A 21,405-nucleotide genomic window follows, 5' to 3' on the forward strand; every position below is an offset into this window, starting at 1 on the left:
GTCTGCCCCCCCCCCCCCCCCCCAGGCACCTGCTAACTCCAGAGCCACACAGGTTCACGGGCAAGGAGACTGAGGCTGAGAAAAGTTGAGGGAGGTTGTGAGGAATTACAGACAGGTTTGGGGCTCTAGTCCGGTTTTCCTGACTCCAGTCCCTCGTGTCATGCCTGGCCCCGGGGGGCAGGCCACTGAGTCCACAAGCAAGGCCGGGCCTCATTTCTCTGCCAGCCTTCCTTTGTGTTGAATTCAGCTTTCCCCTCCCCCCATCCGGGTTTGGTTTATCCTGGGGGTGGAAAGCAGGCTTTGGTGGCCTGTTGAGACACAAACACTCCCACATCTGTTCTTTCACATCCTTCCCACAGCCCTGGAGCACATGTCATCATCCGGGGGAAGGGACAGGGGCCCCGGAAGACTCAGCATAGCCGGGGAAGCACCCATCCCTGTGGACCCTCTGCTCAGCCTTGAGGCCCAGTTCCAGCCCCTCTCCTCTCTTAGTCCTAGATTCATTCCACACGCTCTTCGTTCCCCATGTCCTCTGTCTGCCACGTGGGGCGACAGAAAGGTCGCACAGACGCAAAAGCCCAGCACGGGGAGTGGCTACAGCAGTGGGCTCTGGAGCCAGATTTCCTGGGTTTGAATCCTTAGCTGTGTGACCTCCATCAAGTTTGCTCAACCTCTCTGTGCCTCAACTGCTTTGCCCATTAAAATGGGGCGAATGATAACAGCACTTCCTGTAGAGGTCGTGGGAGGTCTTAGATGGATCTATGCCTTGTGAACAGTTAGAACCGTGCCTGGTACCAGGTGGGCGCCCTGCAGGTTCACAATCTCCCCACGTGGATGCAGAGCCACGGGCTGTCGTGATCACCGGCGTGTCCCCGGGCTCTAGCCGAGCGTCCAACACGAAGTAGGGCTCCACGTGAACAAACACAGAAACAGGTAATAAACACGCCCCTTTCCATCCTGTATTCTCAGCGCCACCCTGCCCCCCCACCCCACCTGGGGGTCTGCGGGCTTCTCAGGCTCTCTGGCCCCTGGAGGCATCTGCCACCTAGTCCACTGGCGTCCNGTCCATCCTGTATTCTCAGCGCCACCCTGCCCCCCACCCCCCACCTGGGGGTCTGCGGGCTTCTCAGGCTCTCTGGCCCCTGGAGGCATCTGCCACCTAGTCCACTGGCGTCCAGAGCTCCCTTCCCCCTCCGAGCCCAGCTGTGGAAGCCTGGGTGGCAGGGGCGATGGCGCACGACCCAACCCGCATGTCCCATGTTTTTCTATCTGGCGTCGTGGGAGGCCTCGCCTTTCCAGGCAGCTGTGCGGACTCCTCTCCAGAGCCTGGCTCGGGTTTCTGGGGAGAAGGACGGAAAGAGGAGGAGGCTTTGCCTGAAACTTAGATTTCTCAGGGAAAAGGAGGGGTTACAGCTGGTGGAGCAGTGGCTCCCCAGTGTCAGGCTGGGATCGACTTATCTTGAGCCCTCTCAGCAGAAGCTAGAGCAGAGGCGGGTTCCGGGCCCCACCGGTGGGGGTTCTGATTCGGGTCTGGGGCTCTGTCTTTTTACACGCTTCTTAGGAGACCCTTGCGTACACCCAGGCTTGAACTTGCTTCTTCATTTTTCACTCGTTCCGCAAATTCTCACTGAATGCCTGCTGGTGTCAGGCTGTGAGTGGGATGAGATATTTGCCAGGGTGGAGCTTAGATTCTGGATGGAGAGATAATAAAGCAACAGCTTATTTAAAAAAAAAAAAAAATGTTAGTTCCAGGGCGCCTGGGGGGCATAGTCGGTTGAGTGTCTGACTCCTGGTTTTGGCTCGGGTCGTGATCTAATGGTTTGTGAGTTCAAGCCCTGCATCAGGCTCCACGCTACAGCGCAGAGCCTGCTTGGGACTCTGTCTCCCTCTCTGTCTGTGCGTCCCCCACTCGTTCTCTCTCTCTCTCAAAATAAATAAATAAACTTTAAAAAAATTTTAAAATTGTCAGTTCCATGGGGGGAAAAAAAAAACCAAGAGTGAGACAATAGGCCTCGAGAGACCCGGGGTGGGTTGTAGTATTAAATGAGATGGGCCTCAGGAACTTCACAAAAAGGTGAGCCAAGAATCTGTAGGAGGAAGCCAGGCAGAGATCTGCTGGTAGAGCATTGCAGGCAGAAGGAACCGCATATGCAAAGGCCCTGAGGCAGGAGTGTGGCCCAGCTGGAGCAGGGTAAAATGGTGAGAGATACGTGGGGACACCAGGAAGAGGAGGGTTGAGGCTGTGGGATGGGGAGGGGGGGGTTGCAGGTCACAGGGGGCTGTGTGGGCCTTGCTGGGACCTCAAGTGACTTGAGGAGCCATTGTGAATTTTGGGGTTGTGAGTGGAGGGCTGACTCAGTCCGCCTTTCCTTCCACAGGGTCCCCACCGTGCCAGTGAAGAACCTCAACGGGTCCAGTCCTGTTAATCCTGCCCTGGCAGGTAAGTGCTTGCCTTGGGGCGGCCAAAGGAAAGCAGTAAAAGGGGTGGTGAGCATTGACAAAAGAGAGAGAACTGCATGAAAGCAAACGTGGCTTTTCGGAGTGGGGTGGGGAGGGGAGGGCAGGCAGAAGCCAGGCGTGNTGGTCCTCCACCCTCCCCCGGTCAGCAAGAGCGAAATCAAATCCATCCCGGGGGTTTCCAACACGAGCCGCAAGACCACCAAAAAGCAAGCCAAGAAAGGTATCGGCCTTCTTATCCTAAGGGCTACGGGAGTCAAGGCGTGGGCCCCAGCTGTGGCTCTGCTGCCATCACCCAAGGTCATACCCGTGGCTTAACCCTCCGTGCCTCCGTTTCTGCATCTGCTAAGTGGGCCCAGCTACCCCTGTTCTGATGATTGTATTAAAGCAGATTGTGCACGAATGAGATGGAGACACCTTAAGAGGTATAAAAGCACAGAAAAATAGAGACACAAAACCACAAAGTGTGACACATAAAATACAATACAGAGGGTGATCGCTGTGGGCTCGGAACTGCAACAGTCTGGGTTCCAACCCTGACTTTGACACTTCCGAGTCACGTGACCGCAGAGAGCCTGTTTTCTTACCTTTGCACTGGGGTGAAAAATGCTCGCAACCAGTCTGGGGCAGGTGTGCCCCGGATCGCATCCATGACGGGGGCTAACCGCTGCCCTGTGTCCCTCCAGAGCCCTGGGCTGACCACTCGGACCTTCCTTCAGGCACTTCTTCTACCCACGCACAGTCCCGCCATTAAGGGGTCTGGGCCTGTGCTTATCCTGGCACCAAAGGACCCTTGCTCAGCTCTGCGGCCGCTCTTTCCGGCCACTGGTATTGGTTGTTAAATGTCTTGACCGTCACCCCAGGCCCCCACGTATTTCAGTGGGATCTCCTGTATCTTGTAACTGAGCCCAGGGCCTGGCAAGCAATAGGCTCTCCATGAACAGAAGCTTCATTCTTAGATGTGGGCCGGTGGGAAGGCATGGCCGTTGCACGATCCGCTTCCTCAAACCCTTGCCCTACTTTTCTGCTCCATCAGAAGTTCTCTGCTCAACTGAACTCAGTTGCCCTGTTCATAGTCTGATAGGAAATGACAGGATTTCACACTTTCCCGCGCTTCCTGTGGTTATTCATAGCGCATGTTGGGCCCTTAGCTGGAAAAGTGCTAAAGGTCTATGCGTCCATTAGCTCATTTAATTGTCCAAGCGCCCCTTTGAGCGGGTGCTATTGCTCTGGCCTATTTTACAGGTGAGGAAACAGAAGCTAAGAGAAGCTAGGAGGGGTGCCCAGGGAGGTACTGATCCTTTTTAAGGTCGTATCATCCTGTCTCTTGCCTTCAGACTGGGCCGCCTCCTCTGGGTCCTTCGCTGCTGCTGGGCTCCGGCTCCGGCAGCAGCCAAGGAAGACCATCCTGAAGCCATGGGCAGAGCTTCCTGCTTTCCTGGGAAAATAAAATCGCTTTGACACCACCTTACAAATGGAGACAGTACTTAGCACACCGTAAAAGGAATGTGATAAGCCTACCTCATTTTTCTTTCTTTTTTAATTTTTTAAAAATGTTTTATTTATTTCTGAGAGAGAGAAAGAGAGAGAGAGAGAGACAGCATAAGCAGGGGAGGGTCAGAGAGAGAGGGAGACATAGGACCTGAAACAGGCTCCAGGCTCTGAGCTAGCTGTCAGCACAGAGCCCGATGCGGGGCTCGAACCCATGAACCGCGAGATCATGACCTGAGCCAAAGTCAGACGCTTAACCGACTGAGCCACCAGGTGCCCCTCTTTCCTTTTTTTAATTGTGTAATGGTTTACACAGTGCTGTCTCCTGCTACCTCGCCACATCGTTTGGGCATGCCCGGGCTCTTTGATTTTACAGAAGAGAGTCCCGCTCAACCTATCTCAGTTAAAAAGTGGGTTTGGTGGAAATAAGCCTGGGGGAATGTTAAGGAAAAGACTGTGGGGGGTGGGGTGGGGTGGTAAAGACAGGCAGGAACACCTCTCACCTCCTCAGATACCTCGCTCTCTCTTCCATCTGCTGATTCCCTTTCAGATTCTTAAATGCGATTGCAGAATGAATTCCTCCCCCTGCCTGCTTTGAGGCTGGCTGCCGGCTCCCCTGTCCCGCTTGCCCAGCTTGATGAGGCTGTTTGATGCCTTACCTCTGTCTTGGTGGCCCAACGACCACCCTGTTATTCTCTCCCACACAGGTAAAACCCCAGAAGAAGTGCTCAAGAAGTATCTGCAGAAAGTCCGGCACCCACCAGATGAGGTGAGCACGGGGGCAGCAGGGTGGTGGTCACCCGCTTCTCTCTGGAGTTTTCCACTGAATGCAACGAGAGCAGCCTTCTGTGTCCTGGCTGGTAGACAGCTGCTCAGAGCTGACACAGGGGCTCCGAGGTTGGTCGTCGGAGCTGCAGACTGATGGCTGGATTCTAAACTGCCTGACCATTAAGTCTGAATTTAACAAAAATGGCATGACAAGCTATGGGAACTGACTTTTATTTCTTTTTTTACTTATTATTATTATTTTTTAAATGTTTTTATTTATTTCTAAGAGAGAGAGAGAGAGAGACAGCGTGAGCAGGGGAGGGTCAGAGAGAGAGGGAGTCACAGACTCTGAAACAGGCTCCAGGCTCTGGGCTGGCAGTCAGCACAGAGCCCGACGCGGGGCTCGAACCCACGAACCGCGAGATCATGACCTAAGCGAAAGTCGGACGCTTAACCGACTAAGCCACCCAGGCGCCCCTATTATTATTATTTTTAATGAGAGCTTGAACTCATGACCCTGAGATCAAGAGTCAGTACTTAACCAACTGAATCACCCAGGCACTCTATGGAAACTGACTTTTAAATGGGCTTGATGTAAACCAGTTATTGCCAGAGGGAGTTCTGCATGGGGGGTGGGGGGAGTGAGCCAGAGGGAGTTCTGCTAATGGGCAGAGGCTAAGGATGCTAAATACCCACCATGCCCAGGACACCCCCCTCAGCGAAGAATTACTGACCCCAGATGTCAATAGTGCCAAGGTTGAGAAATCCTCTTGTAAACTTATTGATTTATTTTTAATGTTTATTTTATTATTGACAACAATTTTTAATGTTTATTTGTTTTGGAGAGAGAGAGATAGAGACAGAGCGTTGAGCGGGGGAGAGGCAGAGAGACAGGGAGACAGAATCTGAAGCAGGCCCCAGGCTCTGAGCTGTCAGTACAGAGCTCAGCGTGGGGCTCGAACTCACACACTGCGAGATCATGACGGGAGCTGAAGTTGGATGCTTCACCAACCAACTGAGCCACCCAGGTGCCCCAATATTTATTTTATTTTTTTGAGAGGGAGAGAGAAAGCAAACATATGCAGGGGAGGAGGGGTGGCAGAGAGAGGAAGACAGAAGATCCAAAGCAGGCTCCAGGCTGTCAGCACAGAGCCCGATTCAGGGCTCCAGCTCACAAACCGTGAGATCATGACCTGAGCCGAAATCGAACACTTAACCGACTGAGTCACCCAGGAGCGCCCCTTATTTGACTGAATGAAACAGCAGCCCCTCTGTTACACTTGGGATACAAGTGCATTGCAAACGTTCAGCCTAAATAAAGGGTCTGTTGCCAAGTGTCTGTTTCCTCCACAAGCCATTGGAGAGCACCGGGGAAGGACAGTGTGTCATCATAGCCCTCAAGGAGACGACAGTTTTGTTGGGAAGCCCCCGGTGGCCTGAACCACCACCAGCAATTATTTCAGGAACTTTTCTGCTGTGTAAAGTTGAGATAAATTTAGATTTAGATTCCCAAAGGCATGTCCGTATATATCCTGGTTTGTGGGTTTTCTAGAAGAGGAACAGGAACACCTCACCGGACCTCTGATCGCGCAGGAATCACTGTGGAGATGCTCTGGCCTCCCAGGCTGGGCGGGCGCTGACGGCCTCTCTGCCCTGTCCCCTCCCACCCCCAGGACTGCACCATCTGTATGGAGCGCCTCACCGCCCCCTCCGGCTACAAGGGCCTGCAGCCAACGGTCAAGCCTGACCTGGTGGGAAAGCTGTCCAGATGCGGCCACATCTACCACATCTACTGTCTGGTCGCCATGTACAACAATGGCAACAAGGTTAGTGCCGGCCTGTGGGGCTGCCCCCCGCCCCCCCGCCATGGACCCTGGAGGAGCAAGAGTGTGAAGGCCCTGTTGGGGTGATTTGGGGCGTCTGAGAGACACCCCGGGGGCAGCAGGAGTGAGGATCTTGGCTGTGCTCAGCAGGGTCAGGCGTCTACACAATTATAATGTTCTCAAAACCTGTCGTACCCAACTGCCCCCATCTCTACACTGAGCGTGATGGTCTGAGAGGTGTAGACTGCAGTCCAGGAGAGTTCTTGGGGTGGGGGTGGGAGGTGGGAGTATACNCAAATGACCCTTCCTTCTCCAGGGCTAGTGCTTTTCAGTTATAATTCATTTCCTTTGGACAGTCTCAAAACACCCGTGATTGCTGCCTCAGAGGCATTAGAGGCTGTTGCCAAAATATGTCTGGTAGTCCCTTCGAAGGTCACTGTCGGAGGAGGGGAAGGCTGTCCGTGATGCTCACCTCGGCCGTTACTGATGGCAACATGGCGTTCCTCTGCCAAGCTGGATTCCAGGAATCTGGGAGCCTCCTTCGATGATAACTCTCTCTTTACTGTCCGAGCTTTTACTAAGCCACTGATATCTCTGATTTCTTTCCTGTGCTTGGAGTAACCATCACTCCCCTATCCCATGAATTCAAATCCTACTTGCTTCTGCAGACCCAGCTTGGATCGCAGTGGAATTTGACATTTCTCTGATATCCCCAGCTTCTTATTCATTCCCCCCCCCAAAAAAAGTCTGGCTTCTGGAGTCTGCTCTGTACTTCTCCCGCTGTGGGAAAGAGTCAGCAGACCCAAGCCTGAACCCTGGCTTTCGTAACTGAATGATCTTGGGCAAGATTTCCAATCTCTGAGGTTTCATTTTCCATCTGGAAAATGGAGATAAAACAATACCTACTTTCAGGGTATTATTACTGTTACTAGTCAAATGGATATCTCCTTGGTATTATAGCTATAATGTTTTTTTTTCCCCTTCATCTTTATAAAGCCCTGTGATTGAAGTTCCCAGAGTGCTGACCTTGGGCTGACCTTGGGATCTTTGTTTCAGAGAGTTCATGCTCAGTCACTGATGGATGATACGGTCTGGAACTGGTGCTCGCTTCCCTGACCCTAAGTTAAAAGGTCGCACTGGGGCGTTGCATTTTAAGAGGTTATTTTGGATTTAAAGGGGTTTTTAGCACCTTCATTCCCTTTTTGATGACTGTTTTCAAGAACAATCTAGCACCTCTTTGCCTCGATTTCCATGGCGCTTCAGAAATATTTCTCAAGACACCGTCCTTTATTCTCTTTGCACTAATACTTTGAAGCATGCCGTTTAAAATTTTCTTTACACGCAAGAGGAAACGGAAGGGCCCAGAGAGAAATGAAGTGATTCGCCTGTGGTCACGAAGCACGTTAAGGCCAGAGCAGAAGGGGGGGATCCTGGTTCTTGGCCCCAGGCCTTGGGTTCCCGTCTGTTGACCACGTGAAGTAAAGCGTCTCCATTGCCCTGAACGCAAGTTATTCCTTTAATGCTAGAGCTTGAGCTGAAGGTCCCCAAGTAGCTCCCCAGAAGATCTCTGTGCTCCTGAGACAGTGCGGATGGCCTGGAGAGCTTCTGCCCTGGCTGTGTGACCGTCCTTCCTGCACACATGGCTCCCTGCCCATGCCTTCCTTCTCACCCACTTTCTGCTGGAAAGCCTGGGAACAAGGTCTCCTCCCACCCATGCAGGCCGTGCCTCGCTGGGCCCCAGTGTGAAGCCATCGCCCCTTATATCTCTACATCCAGAGTCTCATCCTGAGCCCCAACACAGCCACCAAGCAGCGGGGTTTGCACAGAGCCGCTGGGGCCCCAGCACTAACTAGCGTCAAGTCCTTTAATGGTGCAGTGCCTCCGTTTTCTTCTCTGTAAAAGGGAATAGTTTTTTTTTTTTTTTAATGTTTATTTATTTGAGGGGGAGAGGGGCAGATAGAGAGGGAGACAGAGGTGGGACTTGAACTCACAAACCATGAGATCTTGACCTCAACCACAAAGGTGCCCCAAAGTGGGAATGATTTTTAAGGCTATTAATACTAAGGCTAATATTCCTTTTCAGCTGATATCAGGCGAGGCCTACATGAAACAAGATGAAAGTCTGTTGTAAGATTTAAAGTGCCTTCACTAACAACTCATTCCCTTCCTCGTTGCTTGTGGGGACCTTGTCCTCCATCCTTCAAAGCCAATCCACAGCTCTTCTTTAAGGACCATTTTCTTAAAGTCAGCTTCATCTACTCTCGCACACGGTGCTCACCTTCTCTTTTCAGAGCAGTAGTTTCTAAACCTGTACGAGCCTTGGGGATCATAAAAGTACTAATAACAGTTAGAGATGCTACTAGTGCTCAGCACTTCCATTGGGTTCTCTAGTTCAATCCTTCCAACAACCCAGTAAGATAGATACTACTATTTTCCTTGTTCTGTACAAAAGCTGAGACCCAGAGAGGTTAATTAATTTGCCCCAGGTCTCCCAGCAGGTAGATGGCAGAGCTGAGAATCAAATCCAGAGTTCTTAGTCTTTTCACTGCTATATTCTGTAGCGCCCCACCCCTCAATCCAATTTGGTGGCCTGGGGTGGGGCCCAGGTGTCTGTTTCTAGCAAGCTTCGCAGGGATCGTGATGTTTAGCATGTCAGCAGCGGCTGCTCCCTAGTGCTTTGCTGTGTGTCCGACTCGTTTGGAAGGTCACAGTTCGATAATGACTCCCTGTGTGTGTTTCCCGCCCGCCTGGGCAGCTCTGCCTTTCAAGGACGGGGGTCTCTCTTACATGGCCCTTGGCATGGAGCTAATTTGTGGCATTTACTTATTTGGGTGCATTTTGTCCCCCTGGCCTTCTAACTTTGTTTCCTTCCAGGGTTGGGCGGGGAGGAGAGGGGGTGTTGCGAAGATAATTTCCCCACTTGGCTGATCCTGCCATGTGCCCTCAGGACGGCAGTTTGCAGTGTCCAACCTGTAAGACCATTTATGGTGTGAAGACAGGCACCCAGCCTCCGGGGAAGATGGAGTACCACCTCATCCCTCACTCCCTGCCCGGCCACCCCGACTGCAAAACCATCCGGATCATCTACAGCATCCCCCCTGGCATTCAGGTACGCCCATGCCCCGCACGGGCTTTTACTTATTTATTTTGTAAGTTTCAGTATTTGCAGGTAATATGTTGTCTTTTTTTTTTAATGTTTATTTATTTTTGAGAGAGAGAAAGAGAGAGAGAGAGAGAGCATAAGCTGGGGAGGGGCAGAGAGAGGGGGAAATAACAGAATTGAAGCAGGCTCCAGGCTCTGAGCTGTCAGCACAGAGCCCGACGTGGGGCTCGAACTCACAAACTGTGAGATCATGACCTGAGCTGAAGTTGGATGCTCAACCAACGAAGCTGCACAGGTGCCCTGGTAAGTTGTTTGTCTTAATCTGTTCAGGCTGCTGCCACAAAATATCACAAACTGGGTTGCTTTTAAACAACAGAAAGTTATTTCTCACACTTCTGGAGGCTCGGAAATCCAAGGTCAAGGTGCTGGCAGTTTCACTGTCTGGTAAGCAACTGCTTTCTAGTTCATGGACATCTTTATGCTGTGTCCTCATGACAGAAGGGATGAGGGAGTTCTCTGGGGTCTCTTTAATAAGGGCACTAATTCCATTCATGAGGGTTCACCTTCATGACCTTATCACCCACCCCAGACCCCACCTCCAAATACCATCACCTTGGGGGTTAGATTTCAACACGTTAGTTTCCAAGGCACACAGACTCTCAGTCTATAGCATTCCATCACTTCTTGTACTTCTTGCATGCAAAATGCATTCTGTCTCAATAGCCCCCAAAGCCTTAACTCATTCCAGCATGAGCTTTAAAGTCTAAATCCAGGGACTCGCCTACATACCGTCTAAATCAGAAGTGGGATCGAGACCCCAGGTACAAGTCCGTCTCCAGCTGGGAATCCATGAAACTGAACAGATTATGTGGTGGAGCCCTCATGAATGGGATTGGTGCCCTTGTAAAAGAACCCCCAGAGAACCTCCTCATCCCTTCCTGAATCGAGGACACAGGGAGAAGACAGCAGTCTCTGAACCAGGAAGTGGGTGCCCACCAGACACTGGGTCTCCTTGGACCACCTTGGACTTCCAAGCCTCCGGAACCGTGAGAAATGGATTTCTGCTGTCTAAGCCACCTGGGCTGTGGTGTCTCGGTACAGCAGCCAGAGAGGACCAAGATAATTTTATACTGTGAAAAGTTTCCTTTCCTCCATCTACCCAGTTTCATCCCCTGCCCCCACGCTCCGCCATTGTTCTATTTTCTTATGCATTCCCCAGGATTCTCTGTGCATGTGCTCAAAGACTGTTTCCAGCCTGCCCATTTGTACACAGAGGGGAACATTTTATGCACATCGTTCTGCATCATGTGTTTTTCAATGAACTATATAGTTTGTAGATCTTCCCATGTTGGTATGGAGAGAGCCTCCTCGTTCCTTCCCAGCTCTGGGTGATAATCCATAGTATTCAACAGTCCCCACTTGATGGCCATGTGGATGGTTTCCAATCTTTTTACTACAACAAATAATACTGTAACATATAACCTTCCAAGTTTATCTGTAGGATAATTTTCCGGAAGTAGAATTTCTTTGTCAAATGGTATTTGCATTTATAATTTGATAGATGTCCCTTGGCCTTGATTTTTGTGGGCATTTCTTTCCTCTTTTGATTCTTTGAAAGACAGCCCTAAGGAGCAAATTGAAGCTCATTCCTGACAGTGAATTCAAGTATGTCCCTTCCTTCACACATTGAAGCTCTTTCTAACTGATCTAGGGTGCTTACTGGATTCGTTTATTTGGCAAATGTGTATGCATTCACCCTTCCTGCCTCCCTACTCCTTGCCTTCTTCCATTTTGTCTCTTATTTAACAAACATTGGAGGATGGATTACGGGCCAGGCATGTTCTAGGTGCTGCAGAAACAAAGGTGAGCAAAGTGGACAGTCTCTTCTCCTCTGAGGTCCCCGTTCTAGGGGGACAAGGAAGTCAGTGCACAGATACATAAACAAGGTATTTCCAACTAGCGGTAAGAGATGTGGTAGAAATAAAACAGGGCAGGTGTGACAGACTGTAAAAGAATTTAAAGAAAAATATGGTTCTCCCTGGAGGGACTTACCAGCCACTCAGAGAAAATAAATCTCCATCACCAAACTACAGAACAAAACATGATGTGCACCATGGAGAAACACTGTGGGGGCAACACAAGGTCTTCAAAGTCTGAGAAGACTTGGGTTCTGATTCCTGGCTGACTCCGTCTTGGCTGGGACTTAGGACAGCCGCTTGACCTTCGTGACCCAGTGCCGTGTCCATCCCTCTCCCTGAAGACTCCAGAGTCCACAAGGGCTTGGGGTTTCCAAGTTGAGAATTTGGAGAGAACGAGTCCCTGGGGGAGAAACTCTGATCTGCGGGAGGCAGAGACGTGACTGCTCCACTTGGCAACGTGCAGGGAGCACATAGCCTCGTGGGGTCAGCGCCAGGCGAGCATCTGTGCTGCAGGCGGGCAAGTCCCAGGAGGGTGAGGCGTGGGCAGAGCTGTGCTGGGAATCTGCCCTTGAGTTGGGCAGTCTGGCTTGCAAACAGCTGTGGCCGTGAACGTGTTATAAATGTGGTGTGATTTCGCATGACTATGAACTTCAGAACTGTCAGGTCCTGCATCTCCAAGAAGATGTTGTTACCTCTCTCGGCCCAGGGGCATCTTTCCCTTCTCCGATATCATACTTAGGCCATTCACCCTGCGAATGAGATGATCTTGAGCCATGCTATTAAAAATCTTTTTATATCACAGGATTTAAAAATCAATGGGGGCGGGTCGCCTGGGTGGCTTAGTCGGGTAAGCGTCCGACTTTCGCTTAGGTCATGATCTCGCGGTTCGTAGGTTCGATCCCCGCGTCGGGCTCTGTGCTGACTGCCAGCTCAGAGCCTGGAGCCTGTTTCAGAGTCTGTGACTCCCTCTCTCTCTGACCCTCCCCTGTTCACGCTGTCTCTCTCTCTCTCTCTCTCTCTCTCCTAGAAATAAATAAAACATTAAAAAAAAAAATCAATGTGGGGGGCACCTGGGTGGCTCAGTCGGTTGAGCATCCGACTTAGGTTCAGGTCATGAAATCACGGTTCGTGGGTTCGAGCCCCACGTCGGGCTCTGTGCTGACAACTAGCTCAGAGCCTGGAGCCTGTTTCGGATTCTGTGTCTCCCTCTCTCTCTGACCCTCCCCTGCTCACGCTATCTCTCTCTCAGAAATAAATAAAACATTAAAAAAAAGTTTAAAAAATCAATTTGGGGAGAGGGCGCCTGGGTAAGTTCAGTCAGTTAAGCATCCAACTCTTGGTTTCAGCTCAGGTCATGATCTCACAGTCCCAGAGTTTGAGCCCTGCATCGGGCTCTGCACTGACAGCGCCTGCTTGGGATTCTCTCTCTCTCCCTCTCTCTGACTGTCCCGTGCTCTCCCTCTCTCTCCAAATAAATAAACTTCTAAAAAATCAGTTTGGAACCACCATCCACTATAAGAAAAAATGAAAAGTCTGTGTTTTCTTACAGTTTCTTCATCCATTCATGCATTCATTCATGTATTCCTTCACTCCTTCACTCATTTTTTTTCCAGCCAGGACGCAGTTCCCGTTTGTGTGAGAGCTCGTGCTAAGAGCTGCAAGGAATTATCAATATTATAATGGCTTCATTTCAAAGGGATTTTTTAAAGGGCTTGACAGACCCTGAGGGAATGAGGGATGCTCAGAAATTATAGACAGACATTTGTGTGTGGGGTGAGAAGGGGGTGGGAGGGGTGCATTGGTACTGGGAGAAAAATCCCTCGCTTTTCATGAGCTTCTCAAGGGGGCCTGTGGACCCTGATTAGGAAGCGTGGCTTCTGGCTAAATTCTGCATCAGTTTCTGTCCCCGCCGCAGCCTGAGACTGCTTGCTGAATTGGGGTATCCGCACACCCCGAGTTCACTGCAACCTTATGCACACTCGCCAAGACAGGGGAGAAACCTCCCTGTCCATTAGTGTATGAATGGATAACGATGGCTCCCTGGCTCCTGGCTCAGAGGCACTTTTGTTATTCTGAGTACTTCAGAGGTAGGAAGTTCATCGTGCGCCCCAGGAAGCCTGGGCTTAAGTTTTGGCAAAGCCATTGACATTGGAGAAGCCATGTAACCTCTCTAGGTTGAAGTTTTCCTGGTTCGTAAAACAAAAAGAGCCAGTGAGCGGAGCTGAGGGATGATGGTGTATGAACATTTACTGAGCTCGTACTATTCACCCCAGTGCCAAGCTCACTTAACCTTCACACTCTCCCTTTTTTTTTTTTTTAACTGTTTTATTTATTTCTAGGAGAGAGAGAGAGACAGCGTGAGCCGGGGAGGGTCAGAGAGAGAGGGAGTCACAGACCGAAACAGGCCCCAGGCTCTGAGCTGGCAGTCAGCACAGAGCCCGACGCGGGGCTCGAACCCATGAACCGCGAGATCATGACCCAAGCGAAAGTCGGACGCTTAACCGACTAAGCCACCCAGGCGCCCCCACACTCTCCCTTTTTAACGGATAGGGGAACCCACACCCCAAGAGAAGGCTCCAGCCAACACATCCGGAGGCAGCAGCTCTGCAAACCCAAGTCTCACGACTCCAAAGTATAGGCGTGAAACCGCGACTATTGCTGCTTTGGGATCTGCTCTGTCTAGACGCTATGACTGTTATTACTGTCATTATTATTTGAATTAGTCATGCCTGGTCTGCACCCCTTCATTAAAGATATCTTGAAAAATGCCCTTCGATGACTTACTTTCTGCTTTCAGGGGCCAGAACACCCGAATCCTGGGAAGAGTTTCAGTGCTCGAGGCTTTCCAAGACACTGTTACCTTCCAGACAGTGAGAAAGGGAGAAAGGTAAGAGCAGGGGTTTGGGGGCTGGGGGTGGGAGAGAGGATTTGCTTCTATGTCAGGGCCCTAGGTTTCGCTTCCTGCTGTGCACAGACTAAAGAGAGCTGAGTCTCTTTTCACTCTAGATGCACATGGGTAACAGGGTCATATTTGAGTCAACCATAGGTGAAGGTGGATATGATTAGAATGTTTTCTTTTGCAGGGTAGCGGGAGGTCAGGGCTTTTTCCTCTCCGGGAGATCACTGGCAATAATTCATCAATTTTAGGATGCTTTCCCTGGGGCTTTGCTTCTTAGCAGCTGATTCTGGGATCCACACCGGCGGAGGCACCTAGAAGCTTGGTAGAAATGTAGAACCTTGGGGCACCTGTGTGGCTCAGTCAGTTAAGCATTATCCGGCTTCGACTCAGGTCATTATTTCATGGCTTTGTGGGTTCAAGCCCTGCATTGGGCTGCACTGACAACAAGGAGCCTTCTTGGGATTCTCTGTCTGTCTCTCTGCCCCTCTCCGAGTTGTACAATCTTTGTCTCTCTCAAAATGAGTAAATAAACTTTTTTTTTTTTTTAAATGCAGAACCTTAGAACCTCCTTCATTTTAACAAGATCCCAGGTGATCTGACAGCACATTCAAGCTTCGTGGGCACTACTCCAGGGCAGGGATCTTAATTTGTGGGAGATTAATCTTTTTTTAAGCATACTTTTGTATTCTATGACTTTCCCAAAAAATCAGTGGGTTTCTGGATTGCCAGCAATTCAGTGGTTGTATGAATTGTGAAATTAGAATAAAATCTTTATGTTCACTTTTCTGTGGCTTTGGCCAGAAAAGGATTGGATTTTCAAAACCTTCCCTGATCTCAACAAGGAAAAGATCCATTAATCTAAGGGGGTGTCTTGCCCCTTCTTGGGGGGTGCAGTGGGACAGGAAGTGAGTTTTCGCTAGCTTTCTCTAGGCTCTGCTGTGTAACAGTGTCAGTCTCAGAGGCTGACTTCAGCAAACGCTGATTCTCATGCACGTTGCACGGCAGCGGCTGTGGCTTCTGTGGCTGCTCCGTGTCCTGGAGCCCAGGCTGACGGAGCAGCCTTTCTGTGTCCTTGCCCTTCTTCTGGAAGGGGGCAGAGGATCAAGAGGGAATCTGAGTGGAATGGCAGACCTCAGCCAGTCGTGGGCGCCACACAAGCAACAGGGTCACGAACTGCCCACAAGGCGGCCCCTGTGGTCACATGGCAAAGGGCATGGGTGTGCTCTGTTACGGAGGTGAAAGCTGATAGTTCGGAACAATGAGAAAATCAAACACATCATGAAGACATACCCAGTGTGGGGTCCTCAGATCAGAAGTCAGGACCAGTCCTGATACCTGTTTGCCCTGAGCCCCAGCTCTACACAGTCCCAGCCGCTGGCTAAACATGTCCACTGTGAAGTCCTATTGCTAACCCTTGACTCCTCTGGCCGAGAGCTGCCCCTCTCTCTTCCAGGCCTGCCTCGTCTTGTTAATGACATACCCAGAATCCCTGGGGCCCATATTGGACACGTTAGTCAACCTTGGACCCTCGCTCTGAGCTACCACCCCACTGGCTTACTTCCCAGTGAACTGCCCGCCAAACCACATGACTCCTTTCCAAATCCTGCCACACCCACCTAATAAATACATTTTTCTTTACGTTTATCTATTTATTTTGAAAGAGAGAGAGAGAAAACACAAGCAGGGGAGGGGCAGAGAGAGAGGAAGAGAGAGTAAATACATTTTTCTTTAAGTTTATCTATTTATTTTGAGAGATAGAGAGAGAAAGCACAAGCAGGGGAGGGGCAGAGAGAGAGGAAGAGAGAGTAAATACATTTTTCTTTACGTTTATCTATTTATTTTCAAAGAGAGAGAGAGAAAGCACAAGCAGGGGAGGGGCAGAGAGAGAGGAAGAGAGAGTAAATACATTTTTCTTTACGTTTATCTATTTATTTTCAAAGAGAGAGAGAGAAAGCACAAGCAGGGGAGGGGCAGAGAGAGAGGAAGAGAGAGAGAATCCCAGGCAACCTTCACACTGTCAGTGCAGAGTCTGATGCAGGTGCTCACAAACCATGAGCTGACATCAAGAGTCTGATGCTTAACTCACTGAGCCACCCAGGTGCCCCATAAATAGTTTCATCTTTTACTTCCCACCAGGTTAGGTATCCTAAAGTACAGTGTCTACCACAAAACTTTTTTGTTGAAAGAAATAAAGTAGAAAAAACCCCAAAAAGTTGTTCTGAAATCTCTCCTTTACAAAGTACAGCCTTCTCAGCTTGGCATACAAGACCTACTATGGTGGGGGTCAGAACCTTCCCCTCTCCCTAATTCCTCACCTTTATCCTTCACATCTGCTGATCTGGGACCCTAACCTTGGGCTTTTGCACAGAGAGGTAATAGGAGCCTGGGTTTTGGAGCCAAACTGGCCTGGGTTTGAGTTCTACATTTGCAATTTACCAGATGTGGGGGCTGGCAGGAAAATTAACATTCTGAGGTCTTAGTTTCCAGATTCATACAACAGCGGTGATGATTCCTATCTGTGTGGACAGGATGTTGTTAAGAATTAAGTGAAAGTAGCATTTGAAAAGTGCCCCACATGACAACTGTGGCTATACTTACAGATGCCGTGGCTCCCATTCATTTACTGTGTCTACTTGTCCTTTTCTGTTAATGGACAGTTGACCCTTAAACAACTCGGGGTTAGAGGTGCTGACCTCCATCCTCCCGAATCTGATATCCACATATAACTTTAACTCCCCCAAAACTTAACCACTAATAGTCTACTGTTGACTAGAAGCCTTGCTGATAACATAGCCAGCCAGTTAACACATATTTTGTATGTTATGTGTATGATATACTGTATTCTTACAATAAAGCAAGCTAGCCAAAAGGAGACGTTAACTAAGAAAATTGTAGGTCCTGTACTGTGAAAATATTTACTGTACTGTTAAAAAAAAAAAAAAAACGTAGGAGCGCCTGGGTGNAAAAAAAAAAAAAAAAAAGACCACGTATAAGTGCACCTGCATAGTTCAAACCCGTGTTGTTCAGGGTCAGCTGTATTCACCACCCCCCTCCTCTGACAGTTCGGAATCATCTCCCCCCATGAATTCTATATGGACCCACATCTAAGAGTCAACAGAGTAGTGACTCAGCCCATGGACTGCAAGGTCAGACAGTCCTGAAGTCAAGGCCCCAGTCTGCCAGGTACTAGCTGTATGAACAGGGCAAGTCTTTATCTTCTGAGCTTCTTCATGTGTAGAAAGGAGACAATGAGAATACTGGTCTTATCAAATTGTTGTAACTAGTACATGACCCAGGGCTTGCTACATCGTAAGTAAACCCACGGGAGAGGGTCGATCGGATTTCTGCCATATGCCATTGCCATTACTACTGCTATAACAGTTCCCCGCCTCCAGCCCACACCGGGTCGGCGGCCATTCTTTTTTTGAATCCAGGTTATTTTTATCGGGTCCCTTCTTCAGGCTGGACAGGGTGTTAGGTAGTTGACTTGCTCAACAACCATTTTTTAAACTTTAGCTGAATTAGAATGCTCTGTAAGCCTGAATGCCGCTCTGGGCCACACCTATGAAATAGAGACAATAACAGCCCCTGTCGGCTCTGCCTCCACGTGTGGTTGTGAGGACCTGGTGAGCAAATAAATATGAAATAGCCTGGTAGAAGTCACCCCACTTCAACCATGTCGTTAGCTGTGGGCGCACTAATACCACATTCAGGGAGTGGAGGGAATGGGGCGGAGGCCACAGTTTCAGAAGCTCTTGGATCGCAAGTGCCTTGAATTCCTAGATCCTGTCCTTTTAGCCACGGTGCTGGTAGCTGACGTTTATTGAGATGTGGGTGCCAGGCACTGCTATGAAAGTCCTCGTAACATTTTGCAGATCAGATCATTGCCATTTTGTATGTAAGGAAATTAAGGCTCAGAGAGGTGACAGAATATGACCGAGGTCACACAGGTAGTTGGTGACAGATCCAAGACTTTGCCTTGTGGCTCCCTGACTCCACCCCCAAGCTCTTTCTGTTCACTGTGCCACTGGGGGCATCGTGATGTCAGAAGACCCTTGGGAAGACCCTACCATCAAGGCAGAGTCTTTGACCAACACTGAATGTCTGCCTTTGGTCTCCTGCCCCTACATGCTCAGGTGCTGAAGCTGCTGCTTGTGGCCTGGGATCGCCGCCTCATCTTTGCCATCGGTACGTCCAGCACCACGGGCGAGTCGGACACCGTCATCTGGAATGAGGTCCACCACAAGACAGAGTTTGGCTCGAATCTCACGGGTCACGGCTACCCAGATGCCAATTACCTGGATAACGTGCTGGCTGAACTGGCTGCCCAGGGCATCTCCGAGGACAGCACTACCCAGGAGAAGGACTGAGCTGGAGGGTCTTTAGGCCAGGAGGGGCCGTGGGGGCCACGGGCAGGAAGTGGGAGAATCGAGATGGAAGTTGGTGCCACGCCCTCGCAGCTCCCTCATCTCCCCCTGTGTCCTGTCCCCGTCCCCCATCCCTCCCGGCCACAGAGGGGAGGGAGATTGAATAAGGTGATGTCACTCATAAACCTCATCCACCACAAAGGGGACATGGGATGAGGGCCATCCTCGGTCTGTTCCCATGGAGTTTTCGGTGCTGGGTAGGCAAGAACCCCCACCCCCACCCCCCTAAGCAGGGGTCATGGTCAGCACACTTGGGGTATGGACAGCACACGGGCACTCCATACCCTGGCCTTGTGAAGCCTGAGGTTCAACGCCTCAGCTGGCTTCTTGCTGCTTCCACTCTGCTTTGAGAGCGGAGTTTCTGCTTTTCTCTCCTCCTCCGGAGGCGAGGAGCTCTCACTGTGCAAGATTGGGGGGCAAAGGGGTGAACCGTTAAACTGCTGTGACATCAGATATTTGATGCCTCGGTGTACAGCGAGGAAGCACTTCTCACCAAGAGGGTCAGAGAGGCAAAGGCTCCTGGGAGCACACTCTGCTCTCATAATAGCCCTTGGCCTCTCTGGGCCCTCCGTCCTCACATCTTCAACCTGTCCAAAGAGGCATCTGGTTCTCTTGTGCGGATGGACGGACTCTGGGATCCCTCTCTGGGTTGGCATCCCATGATGTTTCCAGCCCCTCTCTGATCAGACCAGAGTCTGCATCCCACTTAGCATCTGAACTGTCCTCAGGGAGAGGAGCCCGTAGCCTTCTTCCCAACTCATCCCAGACCAGCTCAGAGATTCCATGAGTTTCATCAAGTCACTGTGAGTAGAGCCCATGCTGGGCTCTGTGCCATCTTTGTATGCACATAAGTGTGTGTGTGCGTGCGAGTGTGCACCACTGGGCCAGGTTGGTGGACAGTCCCATCCTGTTCTCCTGTTGTTGTTGTTGTTTTTTTTTTTTTGCAAACTGCCAAACTCCAGCTGTGATAGGGATCAAACAGCCAGGCCATGGTTCCTTGACTTTCTTCACCCTTTGCTGACCCATTCCCACAGTAAACTTGGACCCAGATAGTAACAATCATTCCTCTTGCTAGATGCCCCAGGGAACAGGGCTTGAGGAGAAGTGTCAGGGGAGGGCTGGACTGACCCCTTTATATATCTCTTTCAAGATTGGATCTAAAACCAGTCCGTCCAGTCTTGTTTCTATGAGGGCTTCGGTCTGTCTCCATGCACCCTTGCTAATCAGAGCCCAGAGGTGGTGCTGGGCCCCTCACCTGTTACAGATTGACCTAGAACATGGAGGGAGCCTTTTTAGCTCATTCCTAACAGGATTGGGACCACATCATGCATGTTCCAGTCCAACCTGCATTTGGGTTGTGTCCCAAGACCCTGTCTGTCCCCTCCCCAACATTCCTCTTGTTTTTCGCTTCCCTTCAGGAATGAATTGGGGGTCAGGGAGGAGAGAAGGGGGATCAAGAAAGGAAACCCAATTCCCCCTTTGAAAGTGGGTTCTTTGAACTATGTGTTTGGGGGAAGTTCCTCTGGATACTAATTTGAATTTATATACCTCATGTTTTGGGGGTTTGACGTATATATATCCATATATATTTCATAATATTTGGAAGGTTTTTGATGCTAGAAAAATGGAAACAAAAGAACCTTCAAAAACGGTACTTAAGTTAGAACCTGAAGCCAGGCTTTCCCGAGAGCTGGCTGCGTAGCCCCTTGCTGTGTGCCTACAGCCATTTTGGCATTGGTGTGGCCAGTGGATTCACCAGTTCCTTGGGAGGTGCTGGTGCTGAGCCTTCCCTTGTTCTCTGAATGGCTGTCGGGGTGCTGCCTGGCTCCAGCAGGGGGAGCTCTGATGGGAGGAATCGTCCCTGACATCTCAGTGCCCGTGTCTCCGGTCAGCCGGCCACCATCTTCTCTCACCAGTGGACCAGGAGATTGGGCGCGAGTCCACTGCACCACAGGGCACAGTTTCCTGCCAGTCGGGAGGAAACACTTGAACTCAACAGAAAAGACATGGCTGTGGCATTTAATATCACACCCCGTGCCCTTGGCTAGGCCACCCTATTCCAGAGATCATTGAAGAGCCTCACTGTGTACACCTAGTACCATCTCCGCCCTTCAGCACCTGGGCCAAGTGTCTGATGCGGAGCTTCTCACCCACAGGGATGGAGAAACAGATCGAGGGTCAGTGCGTAGAAACACCCAACTGTGGAGCAGGCGGTGGGGAAGAAGAAAATAAGCTTTGACACCTGGCCATGGGCAGTGGGGAGAGGCTGATTTCCATGCATCGGGCAGGAGGTATGGGCAGGGAAGGGGACTCAGAATGAATAAAGCAGGCCAGGGGGAATACCACTTCGAGGGTAAGTCTTCATACCTTCAAGACCTTCCCCCTAGGATGCTGACTGTGTCTACACCCTCGTTCTTTTCCTCCCCGAGGATGCTCAATAAGGGTGACTGCCTCCTCGTGTTGCCCTTCTGTGGGGCTTTCTGGGCAGAAGGATCTTGAATTTTCTTTTAACACTGTG

The 21,405-nt window shown here is 50.4% G+C and overlaps 1 protein-coding gene across 1 annotated transcript in view; it reads left to right on the plus strand.

The window, feature by feature from the left end:
* The window catches only part of DTX4 (deltex E3 ubiquitin ligase 4), a 26,997-nt gene extending 5,592 nt beyond the window's left edge, over positions 1-21,405 (plus strand). The window contains exons 5-13 of the mRNA XM_077748813.1: positions 360-602; positions 799-901; positions 2,379-2,440; positions 2,555-2,680; positions 4,656-4,717; positions 6,390-6,542; positions 9,487-9,648; positions 14,359-14,448; positions 18,597-21,405. Of these exons, the coding sequence (XP_077604939.1) occupies positions 360-602; positions 799-901; positions 2,379-2,440; positions 2,555-2,680; positions 4,656-4,717; positions 6,390-6,542; positions 9,487-9,648; positions 14,359-14,448; positions 18,597-18,830 (1,235 nt within the window). The 3' untranslated portion in view covers positions 18,831-21,405. The remainder of the gene's footprint in view (positions 1-359; positions 603-798; positions 902-2,378; positions 2,441-2,554; positions 2,681-4,655; positions 4,718-6,389; positions 6,543-9,486; positions 9,649-14,358; positions 14,449-18,596) is intronic.

Source organism: Crocuta crocuta, unplaced genomic scaffold (genome assembly GCF_008692635.1).
Source record: "Crocuta crocuta isolate KB4526 unplaced genomic scaffold, BGI_CrCroc_1.0 scaffold323, whole genome shotgun sequence".
Taxonomy (NCBI): domain Eukaryota; kingdom Metazoa; phylum Chordata; class Mammalia; order Carnivora; family Hyaenidae; genus Crocuta; species Crocuta crocuta.